The sequence below is a fragment of the Lissotriton vulgaris genome, chromosome 7, assembly GCF_964263255.1.
Source record: "Lissotriton vulgaris chromosome 7, aLisVul1.2, whole genome shotgun sequence".
Taxonomy (NCBI): Eukaryota; Metazoa; Chordata; class Amphibia; order Caudata; family Salamandridae; genus Lissotriton; species Lissotriton vulgaris.
This window is the reverse complement of record NC_141695.1, coordinates 273653103-273673367: the sequence shown is the minus strand read 5'-3', so window position 1 is coordinate 273673367 and position 20265 is coordinate 273653103. Positions and strand designations below refer to the sequence as shown.

At 42.6% G+C, this 20265-nt stretch overlaps 1 protein-coding gene across 1 annotated transcript; it reads left to right on the top strand.

Moving 5' to 3' along the window:
- The first annotated feature begins 900 nt into the window (after window positions 1-900).
- On the top strand, window positions 901-17774 carry LOC147701379 (zonadhesin-like). The gene is made up of 4 exons (XM_086930067.1): window positions 901-991; window positions 3133-3190; window positions 3281-3331; window positions 17310-17774. Exons 2-4 carry the CDS (start codon window positions 3151-3153, stop codon window positions 17678-17680), a joined length of 462 nt encoding a protein of 153 aa, XP_086786193.1. The 5' UTR covers window positions 901-991; window positions 3133-3150; the 3' UTR covers window positions 17681-17774.
- The last annotated feature ends 2491 nt before the right edge of the window (window positions 17775-20265 follow it).

Below are 20265 nucleotides of genomic sequence, written 5' to 3'. Positions count from 1 at the left end.
GACCAAAGACCCACCGCCACATTAGGATGGCTGGTGGGTCCTGGTTTCCGTCCGCAGCTGGCTTACAACCGCGGCGGAAAAGCTCTAATCTGGTGACGGTGTCTCTCAGACACCGTCAGGCAGATTAGGATGGGATGTAAAATATGCTTTTCCGCGGCGGCTTTTCTGCCGTGGAAAAGCATGTGTAACTTCACTGCGGGGGCCCGTTGCGGGGCCCCTAAGTGAAGGGGGCGGTGGGGGGTGCACATGGGGGTACCTATGGTACCCCCCTGCATTTGTATGCAGAAAGCGGCAGGCACCGCGAGGTGCCTGCCTCTTTCTGCATGCAAATACAATGACTGCATTTTTAACATTGCCGCGGGTGCAGCTTGAAGCCGCACCCGCAGCAATGTTAAAAATAGAAGATGTAACCGCCAGGGTGGCGGTCACATCCTAATCGCACAGGAGGGGACTCCGCAGCCCATGCGGACGTCCCCTCCTCCTCAGTGATCGCGGATGGACGCAAGTCCGTCCGCGATCATAATCAGCCCCTAAGTGTGGATACCTTATGTGAACAGAACTTTATGGGGGCCTAGGCTCGAACTAATCCAAAAAAAGGGTGTCACTGGGGGAGGCCTGACAGCACAAGGGTTAAATGTGTGTTTATTTGTAAGTATGTTTTTAAACGTATTCTATTTATCTCGCCCCATCATTTTTGTGGGTCACTAACCGTCACTTGGCATAAAGCATCACTGACACTTCAGAATAAACCTACATGCAATAGGCTTTGGGCAAGGACACCTGTGATTCATGCTTTAATTACATTTGGGAAGTTTCTGTTACTCTATTAGGTAATAGTGTTGCAAAAGTTTGTTTCGCCAACAATATTATTTGCATGCCAAGAGCTGTAACCAATGACCTGCTATGGGATATAAAAACAAGCAGGTGGCCTTTTAGAATCAGACAGAAGCGGAGGTGCAGAACAGTCTATCCACAATAAAAGGAGAGAGAGGTATGTTTCTAGGAGAAGTTTTTTATAATTAAGAATGTGTCATTTAAAGGATCAATAAATGAATGAATCAAATGGTGTCATGGATAACAATCTAAATATCATGATTCCTTGTGTTGTTGAATATGCTGCTACTTTGCTCCTTTATTCTTATCTGTGTGTAAAATTAGACTAATTTCTTTGAAAAAGAAAGTTAAGGATATTTCAACGTTTTACAAATTAGTGTGGAGCTACCATTTCTATGGCTACTCTAATATGGAAACCACGGCGCTCTGCTGTATTTTGGCTAGGTACAAGGTATAGAAATGCCACATACATAGAAGAGACCTGCATACAGCCTAATGATACATTTTATGGTCAAGAATACTTCGAGCAAGAAATAAGGGATGACAAATCTAGTGAAATATTAATTGTGGACTTTGTCGTCATTACTTAAGAAAATGTAAACACCTCTTCTGCCATCATTTAAAACGCTGCAGTATTTGGAAAAGTATACAGGGTAGAAAACTCGACTTTTAGATGGAGATAGACCCGTTATTTTTAAAAAGCTGCAGGTTTCCGCAAGGTGATTTTAACAGACACAGAGGCAACTGCCTCGCAAAAGCCTCGGGATTTATTTAAGACCAATTGACATGCAAAAATGTTGTGCCCCAAGTATCTAATTTATTTCCACAAGAAAATGTTGTTCTCTGACATAGGCGCACTGACATTCAGTTCTGAATGTCTTTATTGTAGACTACAGCGAAGCCAGCAACGTATATAGAATTATTTTTCATGAGGCCTAACGTGTTTCAGACTTCCTCAGCTCTTGCTCACATGACAAATGCCTGGCAGTCCAGCAAGCTAATTGCAGACATCTGCTCACCCGGTGAAATACCAATCATGCCCTTCAGTGGGCCTCCGAAGTGATTGTGGTCCTACACTATACACTTTACCCAGAAGGGTTTGCTGTAGCCGAGCTTGAGATTAAAACAAAGTTCACCACTCTCCAGTGGACAAATTCGATGTTACATTACTGAGTTTGCTGAATTTGGCTTCCCCACAGTCCCATAGCACATTGAATCCTGGTTGGAGCAGCAGAGGATAGCGAGGAGAGTAACACAGGCCTCTACAGCCCCTTGGGTGCAGGGGCCTGTGTTATGCTCATTTAAAACGCATACACTTCACAGCTAAGCTGGTAACCCACTCAGAGACTCATACACCCACTCACAGACCCACTCAGACTCTCACATATCCAGCCACAGACATCAGACCCACTGAGTGAATCATGCACCATTCATAGACCTACTCAGACACTCGCGCACCATTCATAAACTCACTCATGCATACACTCACATACCTACTGAGAGAGTCATGTACAAATTCACAGGCTCACTGAAACACTCACACACTGACTCACAGACATATTCTCACACACCCATTGACAGATCCACTGAGACACTCATACATCCATTCACAGACCCACTTAGACACTTGGGCACCAACTCCTAGACCCACACGGAGACTCACACACTCACTCCCCTCGAACTCTCAAGCACTCGCTCACTTTGAAGTCATCAGGCATGTCAATTCAGGTGTCATCATGGAGTTCACTGACCATGTCATGAGTGATGCTATGTGTGAACTCATAAGCAGTGCATTGCGGGGGTGTAAGTTATAGTTAGGTCAGGTGACTATAAGTGCTGAATTTCACCGACTTTGTATGAGTAAAATCTGAGCTAAGTATAACGTCACTTTGACCTTTGTATTACATATATATATTGGCACTAAATTTTGCGAAGTGATATACAGTAACCCTATACTTACCTATTTACCTACATATACTTATCTTCACAATATTCTTTTTGATGTTCAGTGTGTTTGTTTATGAATGTTTTTGTGTCCAGGTATGTGCATGTGCAGTAATTTCATATTTCCTTCTGTCTACTGTAACTTTCCTATGGTCACCTCATCATTCACAGTGTTTTATCCTTGACCTAAAGACTGCCTTAACGCCTTCCCATTTGCCCAGCTGTGAGTTTAAGCTGTATGTCACATCTCTCTATGCACAGGGTATTATTTCGTATGCATTTATACATTTATGGTTTTATAGCTGTCTTTAAATACTTACTTAATCATTGTGCTCTGATACTGATTGTTTCCAGAAACAAGGAGAGGACAACATGAAGCAACCCAGCTCATACCTTCAGCTCCTGATGTTAGGTGAGTACAAGTGTACCTAGAAAAAGGGTGATATGGCACGGATGCTGCCACAACCCAGTCTGCTCATTAATACACTATGTATCTTTTCAGGTCTATTGCTGATCCTTGTCAACACACTTCTGGCTGATTCTCCTCCAAAAGGTATGACATTTTACCCCCAAAGAACTTTATTTGTATTTCATAGTCATTTGGTGAAGTTTGGACTTTTTAAATGCATTGATTATCTCTTTCATCGTGCATTCCCTTGATCACTTTCAGTGCCAGCTCTATGGCAAAGCAACTCTAAGCAGTTTTTTAGGAGGACACTACACAAAAGGTGCTACATTCCTCTAAAGGAATCAAATGTTCTTCACTGCAAAATGGCAAAGGAAGCACATTTGTTACTTTATATCTTTTTCTAAATTTCAATCTCATTTACAGCTTAATACAGTATTTGGCTGTGAGGAAACTGCCCAAAAGCCAATTTTCTGAAAGCCTATAGAAGATGAATAAAGCAAAGAACAAGGTACATTTAAATCTAAAAATATACCCTCTTTCTACAAACATACGTTCATGTGAGTATAACACAACCAGGCCCTTTTATTACAGGTCCTTTCGTTGCTCCCAATTGTGACGCTTGACCTGACATATATTACAACTACCACAATGCAAACCTATCTTTCCCAACTAACTTTCTGCCATTTAACTTTTTAAAATAAATGTGATATTTTGCCGAAGCAACTCACTACTCTGACTCTCCAATCCATTCTATAGTTGAGTAGTATGTCTCCTGAACGCACATGGGCCTTTTAGGGTAAATTGCTGACCTTTGCATTACTGAAAACAAGCCTCTGATGGAAGACTGGTAGGGCAAACACAGGGGCCTTAAGCAACTAGAGAGGGGATACACAAGAACTGTCTTGGCATCCTGTTCACTCCTTTTCAAATGTGCCACAAGTATTACATGCGGTATAAAATGTATATCAATCAGGATTTGACATTGGGGTATCAACAGGATACCCACAATGCCCTACTCAGAACATTCGGTGGAGTTCAGAAGGGTCATCCCTGCATATTCATGTGAACCTATTGTTTGCTCTTGGAGGGCATTTCACATCAATTCCTATGCTCGAGCTTAGACTGGAAGCTGGCAGAGGAATTTGCTAAATAGCCTTCTACCAGTTCATACAGGCTAAGGGTAACATTTAAAATGTTCATTTCTAAAAATATATATTAAAAACCAACTTTACCATTGAATTGGACTTTTAATACCTATTATAGATAGTTATTTAATTATTTTATTAGCTTGTCCCATTCTCGATATAGCAATCTTCATTTTCAATTTGTTTTACACATGGTATCTACCACTGCCACAGTGAATATAGCTTTTAGTTTTTTTTGTTGCTGTGGGGACATGATAACATTAATTTTCTGTATATCCCCCTTTTAAATACTATGCACCCTAGCTTGTGGGCTAAAATATTTACATAGAACTGACTTCATAATATTTCAAATTGGACTCCATAAACTCTTAATAAGGGTTGTGTTAACAGGTGACACTGTAGGTATCACACTGCAGCAATCAGGTGACAATGATTCACTTGAAGCCATGTTTTCCTTTGTCACAGAAGTGGATATCACAATAAGTGTATTTCCACACCATAAACAATGGCCTTACAGAAAGGTTAAATAAACCAACCAGGGATTAGGCCTTTTAGTGGTCAGAGCATGTACTGTTGGCACTGGACAGCAGTGCCCCAGTGTGCATGGTATAGTGACAATCATTAAATGTTTTCAGAAAATTGTGGATATTATTTTGACTCACGCCGACCATGCCCCAGCCCAACAAAACCCACCACATTTTTCAACATAACTACTACTTTCAACCAGGCCAATCAGCAATCTCAAGGCTAGCAGGCCACTGAGGAACTTCACTGCCAGAACCACACAGACATTTCCCTCACCTCCTTCTGGCCCCTGCCAATCAGTGCCAAGCTCATCTTTTACACATTAGCAAAACTTGTGCTCCCATAGACAGAAGACCACAAAGTAACACCCCACACTACACAGCACAGAAAGGTCCATCGAGTCCCACATTGTCTAGCCAATCAGAGCCAGGTACTTAATTGTCACAATTTTAAGGTGCAGTCTACCAGGTGAACACTGACAATGTCGTCACCCCTTTCGGCCTGTTCAGGAAAGGAAGTGCCTAGACCTAGAACACTGAGCCTCTAATGAGACACCTATACACTATGATACACATGCACACACACCACACACAAAATACACACACTACAGTGAGTGCATTGTGTCACAGATTACCACTGAGCAAACACCTATACCTTAATTGCATTCTACTCATTAGCACACACACACCACCTACAAAACAAACCCTCCAACTCGCCACCTCATGCTGAATAATGCACACTCTGCAAACACACATTGTCTTGAAATAGGTGCATGATTGCACAAAACAACTATGATGCATTTTGTTATCACGTAAATATGGCCCACTTCCAACACAATCATGTTTTTGACACAGCAGACTATATCACTGAACATAATGGAAATACACTGAATGGGGAGAAAGGGGATTGCCATCATTCACAAGCCTATTTGGCTGTGCATTCTCACAGAACAACTACCACCCAAATCATAATACAACCTCTTCATTTCGCATTTCTTCCTCTCTGCATCATGCAAAGACCATTTCCAACAAGCTCCTATATATCAGACTTTGGGCTTCATGTGCAACCATTTTATTTTGTGTCTGTAATTGCTATGTTTGTGTGACTCGCAAATAGAGACTTGCAAAATTAAATGTACTAATGTGTGTCAGACACATTAGAGATTCCCAATGTGGTTGCTATGGATCTACCTTGTCAATATTCACGGTTCAGGACGCAATTTGCAACCCATTTGGAATGGGCTTTAACACTGGGATCGTGGCCTACTGGGGATGTCTCTGTTTGTGTTTTTAAAAAAGCATCTTTTTTTAATGCAGCTCGTTTTCCTTAAAGGAAAACAAGTTGTGTTTCAAAAAGAAACAACAAAGTTTCTCTTTCATTTTTAAGAGAAGGCAGTGATCTGTGGGACCACTTCCTGCTCGTAAAAAATGTTTTCACTGCCAGTCACAAAGACCTGGGGATCCCTTCCCTTTTGTGACTGGCTTACCACCTACTTTAGGTAGGAGGTAAACTGTGATTGTTTTGTGACTGCATTCCGTTCATAAAACAATAGTACATCCCTCTGCGACTGGCTATCAGGAAGTGACACCCTTGGCATGCTCCTTCCTATTAGTGACTCGCAACCCCTATGTTGCGAGCCGGTAATAGGTTGCCAACTTGCAAAATAGGGTTTGTACATAGCAAAATGCATGTTACCGGTCCCAAACGGCCCGTACATGTGGCCCTTTATTACTAGTGCCCCATTCAGCCCTCCCACCAAAACCTCCTTTGAAACTTCAATGTTCTGAACATCTTTAGAACCAAAGCAGTGAAAGTATCTGTATGTACACGTGTCTAGTATCTGACACCAAGAAAATAATCATCAAACCTATTTACTCTCAGAGCAGCACCCTGCACCATAATAGGGTTCAGGTTCAGTGCTTTATTGTACAGTTACTAAAAACCATTACAAATAGCCATCGGCATGCACCATAATAAGGTAATGCCCCTTTACCACTGAACTGAAATACTATGCTACTCTCCACACTACATTTAAGCATCACACCCAACCAAAAAGAGAAAATCAAAAACATTTTCCTTGAAGACTTTGCCAAGGATGACTTTTAATGGAACTCAATAAAGTCTCAAACACTCCAGGCCTCATCAGATCTTAATAAACATCAAAACAAATACATTGCTGTCCTCAAAATACCATTTGCCAATAAATGCATCATTAAAACATGGTCCTCAAAACAAAATCCATTTTGACTATTAGTAAACCAATGAACTAACAGATAATGATTGAAATATGTGAAATTATGATAAGAAATTGAAACAGACCAATGCCTTTGTCAACCTCATCCAACTCAAAGCACTTCACAAAGCCAGTGAATCAACTCAATTACAGCCTCCTCTACAAGATAGGCATCAAACAATGACTAATAAAAAACAAATCCCTCTTTAAGTCTCTCATGCACTGCATTACACTACTCCCAGATTACAGAATATGACAATAAGTCAACAACTGCAGTGCTTTTGACCAATATGAACATGAAGCAGACACACCTACTCTGCTTTTTCTTCAAGTTACTAGATTTGGACCTCCTCTTGCATGCTAAATAAACAGGCATTCTAAAGTCACTCATCACTATATCCTACACAGACAAAATGCTGTGATCATTTATCACAGAATCTCTTCATGGAGACAGCCAACCTCAACAACATCAACCCTGCCTCCGACAGGGAACTTTGTGGATGATCCAAACCACAACAGAGCATATCTTTGCTGAACAACCCTACTTTGGCCTTGGACAACCTTACCAACCTTACCAACCAACCACCTTCCATTTATCTGGAGAATAATTTATAAAAGAGTGTTATCAAACAACAGCATCAGTTTGTCAACAACAACCCATTCATCCTGATGGGAGCCTCAAGATTGCCGAAACTCCCTGTATCCTTTCTAGTTTCTCAAAGATGCATCCCATACCTACATCTTCAACTTCAATCTGGAACCCCAGGGGATATTACTTACTCAGAATATTGGCAATATACACTAATTTGCCAAAAACACAAAACTGTATATCAAAATCAGTCCACTTGATAACACTCAACTACTTAAATTCTGCATAAAGCTAATTAAAAACTGAATGTCAAAACCTGACCAAAAGCTCAGCCTGATAAATACAGAAGTTTTACTGTTCTCCAACAATGTCAACCAACCTTTTATTCATGCTTGGCTAGCAGGCATGAGCATAGACTTCTTTACCCCGACATCAAATACAAAATCACTTTGATTTATAGTTAACATGATCACAGGGAAACAGCTCTTTCACTCATAAAAATGCAAACCTTTCCTACATAAATTTGATTTCTGTTAAACAGTGACCAGTTCTTTCCTAACTAGATATAGGCAGTGTTCTAGTCTACCAAATCACTGACTGCATTGGCTCCTCTGAAAGGCATCCAGCACTTGTAGGTTCACCTCATCTAGGACCAGAACCAATTTGATCACTTAACCTGATCCCTCTCACAGCCTGCATCATTTTCAATACCACCCTCATCACCTACAAGACCTTCAGAAGCAACACAACTATACCTGACAGAGAAATTAGCAACCTTGCATGGTCAATTTCAAAATTAGAGCCAGGCCATTGCTAGGTTACCGATAAGCTTACTCAGGAAGGAAAAGTTCATACCTTTTCAGTCTATACACCCATTATCTGGAAGCATATCCCCATTGACATTGCACCTGTTCAACTCTACTGTGATTAAGAAGGCCCCTGAAGAGGAGGCAACCCACAACATGAATCATTTGTTCGTGGAGGAGCAAGATGGCGGCCGCTTAGAGGCCTATTGCAGCACCAGCGAAGCCGCTCTGAGTCAGGTTATGATGTGAAGACCCCTAAAGGCTTGCAGAATAAGCTTAACTCCTTAAGGAGTTTGGAAAATACCACCCCCATACCTCCCATACCACTCTATGTTGGGGGCGCAGTACTCCCGTAAAAGACTTTTGGCACTTGTTACAAAATTTGGGCTCCGGATAATCAGGCGCTCCATACCCAAGTTTCTGTCTCACCTGGTTAGTCTGTGTACGTGGAACAGCGGAGGGATGGCTCTGAAAGTGGCGGTGAATGCCGTGGGCTCCAAGACAACGGCAGCGGATGAGTCTGCCGCAGGCTAAGTGGTGTTGGAGCAGAGTATACTGGAACAAGCGCAGAGCGAGCCGCAGCAGGCACGTACGCCGGATCAGCCAAGGAGGGGGAGCGGCGGGGCATCCGGGAAGAACCGTCCAGCCGCCCCCTCAGTAGCCGACATGTTAATGCATGGCAAGGAGCAACAACAGACATAGGTGGTAGGGGGCGGCAGTGGTCCCTAATACGGAAAACAATACAAGAAGGAACCAAAATGAGGAGGTGAGCCCGAGCAGGTCTGTTGAAGCTTCTCAAGGCACTCAAGGCACTAAATCTAACTTAACCACTAGGGATCTCAGTGAGTGTGCTCCACCTGCTGTAGAGCTCCCCCAAGTGACAGTAACACCAGTCCCTCTCCAGTAGAGAATGCGGGGGGGATGACACAGTAGGTCTGGCCACGGTATCTCTGGCCCCCCAGGAGGTAACACAAGACGCAGAAACTAACAGTAAGAATGCAGATACGGCCTCTGTTTGTGAAGGAGCGACAGTTGAGAGGGGGCTACAGCAATCAGCCTCAATGCTGGGACTGGCGATGCGATGTGGGGAGCAGATCTCCCAGTAAGGGGTAAGGACGGATTAGATCTGGATAAAGATAAGGAGCCTAGTGACTGTTTTTTTTCTGTCTCTGAAGAGGCGGAATGGTCTGATGATGATCGGAGCTCATCACTAGGGGGGAGTAACTTGGATTCAGACCTGGAAGACAGTAATCTAGACCTCCCTACAATAACTAAAAAAGCTAATGCACAATGAGATGTACAAGGCTGAGGAAAAGAGGACCTAAGATGGGACTATTCATCTGCCACCCCACTTTCTGGTAAACCCCCCCCCCCTGTAACTAGCACCACCCCTCCTATGCTGGAGGTTATACATCAGGCCATCGTCTCCCACAGGAAAGAAACGTGTCAGGAACGTCACAAGGCACAGGCTGCCATGAGAAAATGCAAGGGGTCATCAGGAAGCTCTCCAAGGCATGTTTTAATGTAGGTGAGAGAGTGACAAACCTTGAGGAAAGAATAGTTGCGACAGAGGCAGAAGCAGCCAGTGCATCAACCCAGGTGGGGGCTCAAAGCTCACAGATTAAGGACATCCAGTGGAAGTTGGAGGAATTTGAGAACAGGCAGAGGCGGAATAACCTCAGGGTATTGAGGGTGCCAGAGGCAGTGGAATGGTCAGATGGTAGGGTATACATAATCAAACTGTTTAAGTCTGCCTTTCTGGAGCTGCTGGAATGGAACTAGACTGCTGAAATTCAACGAGCACACCGTACTAAATTACGAGCTCCAGTGAGAGAGGGGGATAAACCACGAGCAATTTTGGTGTTCCTAGGGAATTTTCTATTGCAATAGGCTATTTCAGAGAAGGCCAGACCAGAAGCAAAGAGATCTAGTGGTCGGGTCTCATTTTCCTTCGCCCTGACTTCTGCCACTCAACGGTAGAGAGACGCTGGAGGCTGAGACAATTAATAAAACCGTTCCAGGAGAAGAATATCCAGATGTATCTAATTAACCTGGCACAACATAAGGTGATCCATGAGGGACATACACGCTGCTTTTCCTCCGAGATGAAATCCAGAGAATACCTGGACGCGGTGGACGAATAAAAAGTTTGGCTGTGAGGTGAAGAAAGGGAGGCAGAGGAGAGAATAAAAGAGACTGGTTGTAGTGGTTCTATGGTTTAACGGGAGGATGGGTGAAGGGGGGTGTTAAGACACTCCAGAGTTATATATATTTCAGTTTGTGGTTTCTGGTTTAATTTTGCGTGTAAGATTTATGTTTTGGTAGGATAAAGGGGGTAGGAGGAAGATATGGTGATTAGCCTAGAAAGGACCCAGGCTGCTAATGCTGCAGACATCACATGCACAGACATAGGTCTGAGTGCTTCTTAAGGGTGGAGGGAGTAGGGGGAAGGGGGAGGGAAAGATGGGAATTGGAGGGGGCAGAGGAGGATGGAAAGGAATGGGGAAAAGCCCCCCAAAAAAATACCTGGTGTTATTTTTTTGATGGTTTAGGGCTTTCTGTCTCTAATCAGATGTATGGGCTGCTTCAAAAGAACTTGGCATCCCAGCAGGATTAAATGGGGAAACTTAAGATTTGTACGGTTAATATTGGGGGCCTAAATAACTGGAGGAAGAGGCAAATGATGGGGTATTTTGTAAGGTCGAACCATGTGGATGTACTATGTTTACAGGAGACCCATCTACCATGGGCAAAAAAGCCATCTGTTAAGAATACGTGGTTTTGAGTTATTGGCCTGCTCCTCACAGGCATATTCCCCTGGGAGGTGGGCACTGGCAGAACATGGTCTAGGATTTACAATATGTACGATCTATGGTTCCTACCTGGATAACCCTGAGATATGTGAACATCTTGAAGTGGAATTATTGAATTGGCCGAGACCCATTATAGTATGCAGGGACTTGAATATCTCTGCTGATTTTACAAATAATGTTATTTATGCAGGCCGCAAGCCCAGGGTATACCGGGCACTGACCTCATTATTGGGATCACACGGATTGGCAATCATTTGGAGGTATAAGGAACCTACTGATCGGTTTTCACATATTATTCATGCCCTTTCAAGAAATATACTAAGCTGGACTATTTCCTGATCTCTTCATCTGAACTGGAGAACGTTAACATTAATAAAATGCCTAAAGTGTTGTCCTATCATAATCCACTAACTTTGCAGTATGATTTAGATACTTTAACTAAAAATTATTCAAGGTGGACTTTCAAGAGGAAGTTATTAGCTGACCCCAGATTTGTAGATCACCTGAGGATATGGGCCCATTATTTTGATATGAATCATTTCAGCTCATCCAGAAATAATGTGTGGGATGCATTTAAGGCAGACTTGAGAGGCGAGACAATTAGCTTCTCGGCTAGGTTAAAACAGGAGGCTCGGCTAGAAAATGAGAGATTGGTCTGCCAGCTAGCAGCGGCAAAAGAACAGCATATGCAGGATATTGGGCAAGGGTGCGAGGCTGCTGTGAGCCAGCAGAAGATTCTTACCATTAAAGCAGAGCTGCATAAGTGGCTATCCCAGAAAGCTGCCGATGAGTATCAGACACATAGGGGCAAGATGTATGAGACGGGAGAGCAGGTAGGCAAGCTATTAGCACTCCGGATCAGGCAAGAAAGTAGCAGAAATATAATTTCAAGAATACAAGAGGGGGGTCGGGATTATATGGAACCAGCCGATACATTGAACATTTTAAAAAACTTCTATCAAACATTGTGCAAAGAAGAGGGTGGTCCTGGAGCTGTTAGCCTGGGGTTTGAGGATATAGACCCCAAGCTGGGTAATTTGGATAAAGAAATGTTGGAGAATAATCTGGCAATAGGTGAAGTGGTGGAAGAACTTCAGGAATTAGCAGCAGGAAAGGCTGCGCAGCAGGATAGTATACCACTTGAAGTATATAAAAGTATCCAGAATGAGATTGCCCCTATGGTACTGGATTTATTTAACGGTATAATATGCTCTGGTCTAATTTCAGAAACCTGGAAGGAAACAAATATTATTGTGTTCCATAAGAAAGGGAAGCCCAAGGAGACCCCCGGATCATATCGTCCAATATGGACACTAAGATCTATGCCAAGGTTCTATCTAGAAAGGTGGGAAGGGTCATAGGTAACTGATTCAGCGGTTTATATGGGAGACAGCAACAGCGCTGTAACAGATGCAACTATAAAAGATAATTTTACCCTGCTCCTGAAGTCAATGACAACAGACCGTAAAAGAATAGATGCCTTACATCTAACTTTATTAAGGAGAGCTAATGTACTCAAAATGATCATGCTCTCCAAGGTACTATATCTCTTTTATTCTATCCCATTTATGATTGAGGAAGGCCTAATAAAGCAAGTAGAGGCAGCTTTTATGAATTTTATCTGGCAATATGGTAAAATCAGGCACTCTATGAGATATCTGTCTCTTCCACAAGAAAAGGGTGGGTGTGCAATCCCCAATAATAGATTTTATCATTGGGCTTGTTTGCTAAGCCAGATGGTGATTTTATTTGATCCGGCCTCAAATTTAGCGGACACTCCATTTGGCAATATTAACCCACCCTCCATCTTCGAACTATTGCTGGGCAGAGAAGCTCTCGGGCTTCTGCTCCACAAAACCAATAGGTGCTACTATAAGAAAATGCATTATAATGTTTTAGATGGTGTTCGGAAAATCGGGAAACTAATGCAAACATTAATAACAATCCCTAAAATTATTCACTATACAACGCTTTAGAACTCCAGTCTGTTCCCTCAATTAAGTAACGAGAGGATGGGGAGGCTTTGGGAGCAGCATGGAATTAAAAGAATAGGTGATATCTTTGAGGGGGGCAGCCTGATGAGATTTGAAGATATTCAGCAGAAATATGGCATCCCGGACAATCAAGGCTTTGAGTTTTTTCAAATCCATGAAACTTTAATGGGTATCAGACCACGGATTACCCCTGGGGGCAGAATTAATATATTGGATTCTTTATTAGGTGGTGGAACCAGGATTAAATTGATACATGGGTCCCTGTTATTGGGGAATGTTTAGTATGGCTCTCTCTACCTGGAGCCACATTGGGGAGTATCCCTGTGGGGAGGACACTCATTGTGATCCCTGGTTTACCAAGATCGCTAGCTGGTATGTTTGGAAATCCGCGAGATTAAGGCCTCCATGTTTCTTTGTTAGTCTCAGTTTCTGGATACTAATCCTAGCCCTTTTGTCCTGCCATATGAATTATTAGATCATGTTGTCGGTTTTCTGATGGAACTCGTCTGTTAGTTGGAGCAGAAGCATGCTTGATAGGGTGCCCGCGGTGTAGGGAAGGACCCGCTGATTTACTGCATACGTTTTATTACTGTGATAAATTAAGTGCAATTCAAGGAGAAGTTGAGAAATTTTGGGAGGGGCTGCTAGGTGTTAAGATCAGCCCTAATGATAATAGGAATCAATAGCAATCTGGGGCTCAACAAGGAGGAGGAAGCCTTTGTATTCATATCTGTGGCGGGCCTCAGGATTTTACTTGCGGCAGGATACAAGGATACTGTAGCACCATCCTTCAAGATGTTGTTGGCTAGGCTCCTCATTATCCATAATATTAAATCTGCCCGATATATGCATAGGGGTCGGAAAATGAGGGAACTGTGATTGAATATTTGGACTCCTATTAAGGGATGGAGGATTCCGGTCTGTACGAAGCTCCTGGGATAGATCCCCTACATCCTTTTGTTGTATGTACTAGCTTATCAAGGGCGTCGGATGTGTATTTCTATCTCTGGTATGGAGATACCAGCCCAGGTTTACTCTGTAATAATGAATCATTTTCTAATGTTTAACTGTTTTATAAAGTCATGCCCTAATCTATTTATTGTGTAATGTATTGTATGATTGTATAAGCTTCAGATGTATGTATATTAGATTTTTATCAATACTGCAATGCAAACTGTATTTATTATTGAATGTGCCAGGTATTTTTTCACAAACAAAAAAGAAGGCCACTGAAGAGATATATCTCGACAGAATACCATCATCTCACCCGCAAAGTTACCACCTTCTCTCTCCCTCACTCTAAATGCCCATGAACTTTCACAAGTCTTCTGTGCTTCTCTTCCTTGATTGCGTTCCAGTTATGTTTGCAACGTGGTTACATGCACAAAAATATACATACTCTAACAATATAATGTTTTCTGCAAGGTCTCATTAGATTTTCGCCTTTTTATGGACTGCTTTGTGCTGGCATGAAGATTCAGAGGACCATGACACTGCTAGTCATTTTGGTAGGGCATTTTCTCTGTCCCTATGACAAGTGGCAGGCTTAACTACACCCAATGGTCTTATGTATTGACTTATGGACACAGGAAGATGGAGAAGGATTTAGGGGCACATTACCAACAACTAGCGATATTTATTGCTAAATGGGCTTAGCGAATATTTTTTTAACGCCAAGCATCTCCGATTATTATCGCAGAGATAACGTGCTTTTAGCAACGTTTATCTCTAAAGCGATATAATATCCGGCGTTAGCAGCGAAATGCATGAATATCGCTGGTAATCCAGTGATATTCACGCATTATTGCTAATGAGGACTGAGCCATAATATCCAACTCCCATTGGATATAATGGCTAAGAACTGGTCTGAGCAGGCATTAGTTTTTGGAGATATTCGCGCTTAGTGTGAATTTTTCCATCGCTACGCCTGCCTTGCTAATGCAATAGCGACGTTAACGACTGCTTTCAGTATCGCCCACTTTGCATGTCATTAGCGATAAATATTGCTGACATGCAAAGTGGGCCCCAAACCACTCGCTATCGCCTGCAAGCTGTCGCTAACTGCTGTTAGCGACAGCTTGCTAATAGGGCGATATAATTATCGCCCGCCTTGGTAATATGCCCCTTTTTTCCTTTGAGGATGATTTCGCTGTTGAGTTGGAAATGAATTGCAACGGAGTAGATGATATGGGAGCCCAGGTTAGGGAGAGGCCTGCTCCCTAGGAGCTTTTTTGAGAGATTCAGGAGAGACCAGCGGAGTCTTTTCTATGATCTACAGCAATGTGTGAGTCCTTACTGAAACGGCAATCAGGAGGAAGGTACTCTGTCATACTCTTGGACATGCAACTTGAATCCCTCAATAGACCACCAGGAAAATTGAAAGCATTGGAGATTACCAACCTGGAAGGCAACCTGTTGTGCCTCTGAGTTTCTGGTCTCTCTCAGTTAGAATAGATTGCATGTAATTCTTGTTGTCTTCTCTACTGGCTGTTTTTAAACAGTGACTTTTACAGCCCCATTGTTCGAAAGGATTTTTTTTGCGTTCACTTCATGAGTTCATATCTATTGTTCCCTTAACCGTACTTTAAGCATTTTGTGACATTTAGCATCCTATAATTGGTTTGGAAATGTTATGGTGTTCTTGACTTGAATTATGTTTGGTACTGCTTGAATGTAGCATGCATTTATCTTAAAAATAAGGCTGGAACTTTGTGCTCGACCAACTTGGGGGCCACTAGCCATTTCACAGTGAACTGTACTGTAACCTAGCAAATGTGTCATATTTGGTTGATGGGCCACCCCATTCCACTTTCTGACACCGACATATGTAAGTGTACTGTTTTGCTCCATCCCTTTTTGAGGTGGTTATATCTTCTTTTTAGACACAGAAAGATGCAAAACAGGACAGACTGCTGTGCGGAGGAAAAACTCTTTCGAAGTACTGCTAAATTGCTTTGAGGTGTATATTAGGAAAGATTGAAAAATAACTATCAGCTGGGAATTAATTGGACGACTTATGTATTGGTGGAGGTGTTTGATGTTTATTCTTAGCATTCTTAGCACACACTGCTTAACTAAATTGTTTCCAGGTGCTTTAGGTTGCCCTGTTGGGCAAGGGAGGCAAAGTTAAAAATGTACTTGGCCTTGGCAAAATGTATGCAATTTCCTTTGTGAAAATTGTGTAAAATGGCCAAAAAACGATATGACATTTTAAATGATTGAACAAAATGTTGCCTTTTACTGACATCTTAGAGGAGGTGACAATCCATACACAAAATGGAAGGGGTCACCTTTTTAAAATAAAAATAATAAACAATTGTCCTCTTTAATTTTTAATTGCAATCCTGTTTTCTTTAGGAAAAATTGGCGGCATTTCAAAAGAAATACTTTCTTGAAAGGAAGTCACAGACATGATGGTCTGCTGGCTGCTGCAAGCCATCTTCCCTATGATGGTATCCAATTATAGTGAACTACCTTATTGATATTCATGAGGTAGGCGTGATTGTGACTCACTACAATTCAGACTTTTAGGAACCCACCTGTAGTTGACAGATTCCTTCTTAAAAATTATAAAGATCAGATGAAAAGACGGTGGTCAAATATCTGTATAGACTGGACAAGTGGTAGCCCTGCCCTCAGACTCACCAGTGCAGCTTCTCGGGGCGGGTAATTGCAAAAATATTAGGAGACACTCTCCTCACAGGGCCGTAGACGCAATCATGATGCCTTTCCCAGCGCAGGATTAGAAGTAGGCAGAGAAATTAGAGGTAATTGGTCCTATCAATGCACTGTGAATAGGGTACTTCAGTTAAAGAATAGCTGGTGATATTACAAGATGCATGTACATACATGTCACTGTAATAATTAAGAATGCCTGTTTTTTAATTACTGATTTCTTAATTTTTCTTTAGTTCACTTTGTCGGTGAATACCGGTTATTGTGTGTAATATTTTAATGTGAATGATGCTGAAATCAAAACAAAAATATCACTAACCCAATTGTGTCTCCCTATACTAGGGTGCCAACCCAACGCCACATTTAAATGCATGAAGACCTGTCGAGAAAACTGCGACAAGCTTAGCGAATACAATCCTTCTGACTGTACTAGGGAATGCAACTACGGGTGTGAATGTGATCCTGGTTTCATATTCGAGACCAGCGACTCTAAGAAATGTGTAACATATGAAACGTGCCAAGTTAAGTGCCCGGCGAACATGCATTTTCAGCCTTGTTTGAAATCCGATCATGCAACCTGTGCAAATCCGGATGTCAAACCTGACAACAGAGACTGCGAGCCCTGGTGTGTCTGCGATACGGGCTATGTGTTCCGCTCTGCTGCCGATCGCACATGCGTGCCCAAGTCTGAGTGTCCCAAGAAGGATAATTAACAAGGAAAAAGAGTTATAGTCTGTCGATGAGGCATGTTTTTCTAAAACTGTTCTGTTTTATGTTCATTATTAAATTCATATGTAAATCAAACAATTCCTGTCAGCTGCTTTTTTCACACTTTAAGATCTGCAATGTAATAATAATATATCTTTATTTGGATATAAAACAAATATCCTTAAAAGAGTTTTTCAACAATTCACACCATGTACAAAAAATAAAATAAAAGCAAGAGGTCAATTGGACTACAATAGTAAAATGTTGAACATCCGCATCACGATCTTCCTGTTTCTATTACATATTAAAAGTTGAGACATAATGTGCAAAATAGTTCAGACACATGGCATAAAGCCAAGAAAATGTTGTTGCGCTGACAAGCAATGATATTGTACATATAAAAAACAATCCAGTATTCTGGAGAGTGCTCCTGGATACAATGGCCAGTCACATTAAAACATAAAATGCTCCTCTTTCCTTTTTTCTCCTTTTATTCCCCTTTCATTTTATTTTTTTTCCTTCTTCCCTCTTTCTCTTTTTAGAACTTAGAGGAAAAGTACGTATTGGTTAAGACAGTTAAATAAGGCGGGAGCGTTAGCTGGGCCTCTAATGCTTAAAATTACAATATGCCTGCCGTATATAGATTATTAGAAAAGGGGGGTGGTGATGAACAGAGTGTCTGAATTAAGCAGACCACTCTTACCCAGTCCAAAGATCAGGGCTTCATCCATCACCGTTATTTATCTCACTGCACCATCCCAGCTCAGAACCCGGCTATATGCAAATCAGTCTGTCCCTGGCCCAGTGCATCATGGGAACAGGGCAGACTAAACTACCAAGCCAATTCTTCACCAGAAAGGAGACAAGCTACCGGGGACCAGTTTCTGGCATTTCATCCGTCTTCGGCCCAGCTTGATTGAATCCTGATGGTGCAGTGAGAAAGGGACTCATGTCTGAGTATACCCTGCCACACCTATAGTGGCCAAAAACGATTCAGAAAAGGGGGTGGTGATGAACAGAGTGTCTGAATTAAGCAGACCACTCTTACCCAGTCCAAAGATCAGGGCTTGATCCATCACCGTTATTTATCTCACTGCACCATCCCAGCTCAGAACCCGGCTATATGCAAATCTGTCTGTCCCTGGCCCAGTGCATCATGGGAACAGGGCAGACTAAACTACCAAGCCAATTCTTCACCAGAAAGGAGACAAGCTACCGGGTTTGCCCTGTTCCCATCATGCACTGGGACAGGAACAGACTAATTTGCATATAGCCAGGTTCTGAGCTGGGATGGTGCAGTGAGCTAAAAAACGGTGTTGGATCTAGCCCTGATCGCTTGACTGGGTGAGAGTATTCTGCTTAATTCAGAGACTCTGTCCATCACCACCCCTTGTTGTTAAATATTCTGTCCACCATAAGCGTGGAAGGGTATACTCAGATGTGAGTCCCTTGCTCGTTGCACCATCAGGATTCAAGCAAGCCGGGCCGACGACGGCTGAAATGCCAGAAACCGGTCCCCGGAAGCTTGTTTCCTTGCCAGTGTAAGAATTGGCTTGGTAGTTTGGTTTGCCCTGTTCCCATCATGCACTGGGACAGGAACAGACTAATTTGCATATAGCCAGGTTCTGAGCTGGGATGGTGCAGTGAGCTAAAAAACGGTGTTGGATCTAGCCCTGATCTCTTGACTGGGTGAGAGTATTCTGCTTAATTCAGAGACTCTGTCCATCACCACCCCTTGTTGTTAAATATTTTGTCCACCATAAGCGTGGAAGGGTATACTCAGATGTGAGTCCCTTGCTCATTGCACCATCAGGATTCAAGCAAGCCGGGCCGACGACGGCTGAAATGCCAGAAACCGGTCCCCGGAAGCTTGTTTCCTTCCCAGTGTAAGAATTGGCTTGGTAGTTTGGTTTGCCCAGTTCCCATCATGCACTGGGACAGGAACAGACTAATTTGCATATAGCCAGGTTCTGAGCTGGGATGGTGCTGTGAGCTAAAAAACGGTGTTGGATCTAGCCCTGATCTCTTGACTGGGTGAGAGTATTCTGCTTAATTCAGAAACTCCGTCTATCACCACCCCTTGTTGTTAAATATTTTGTCCACCATAAGCGTGGGAGGGTATACTCAGATATGAGTCCCTTGCTCATTGCACCATTAGGATTCAAGCAAGCCGGGCCGACGACGGCTGAAATGCCAGAAACCGGTCCCCGGAAGCTTATTTCCTTCCCAGTGTAAGAATTGGCTTGGTAGTTTGGTTTGCCCTGTTCCCATCATGCACTGGGACAGGAACAGACTAATTTGCATATAGCCAGGTTCTGAGCTGGGATGGTGCAGTGAGCTAAAAAATGGTGTTGGATCTAGCCCTGATCTCTTGACTGGGTGAGAGTATTCTGCTTATTTTAGAGACTCTGTCCATCACCACCCCTTGTTGTTAAATATTTTGTCCACCATAAGCGTGGAAGGGTATACTCAGATGTGAGTCCCTTGCTCATTGCACCATCAGGATTCAAGCAAGCTGGGCCGACCACGGCTGAAATGCCAGAAACGGGTCCCCGGAAGCGTGTTTCCTTCCCGGTGTAAGAATTGGCTT

Coding starts and splice junctions, on each gene's coding strand:
- LOC147701379 (XM_086930067.1), top strand. CDS start 3,151: ATGAAGCAACCCAGCTCATACCTTCAGCTCCTGATGTTAG. Junction 3,191..3,280: donor CCTTCAGCTCCTGATGTTAG/GTGAGTACAAGT, acceptor GTATCTTTTCAG/GTCTATTGCTGATCCTTGTC. Junction 3,332..17,309: donor GGCTGATTCTCCTCCAAAAG/GTATGACATTTT, acceptor TCCCTATACTAG/GGTGCCAACCCAACGCCACA.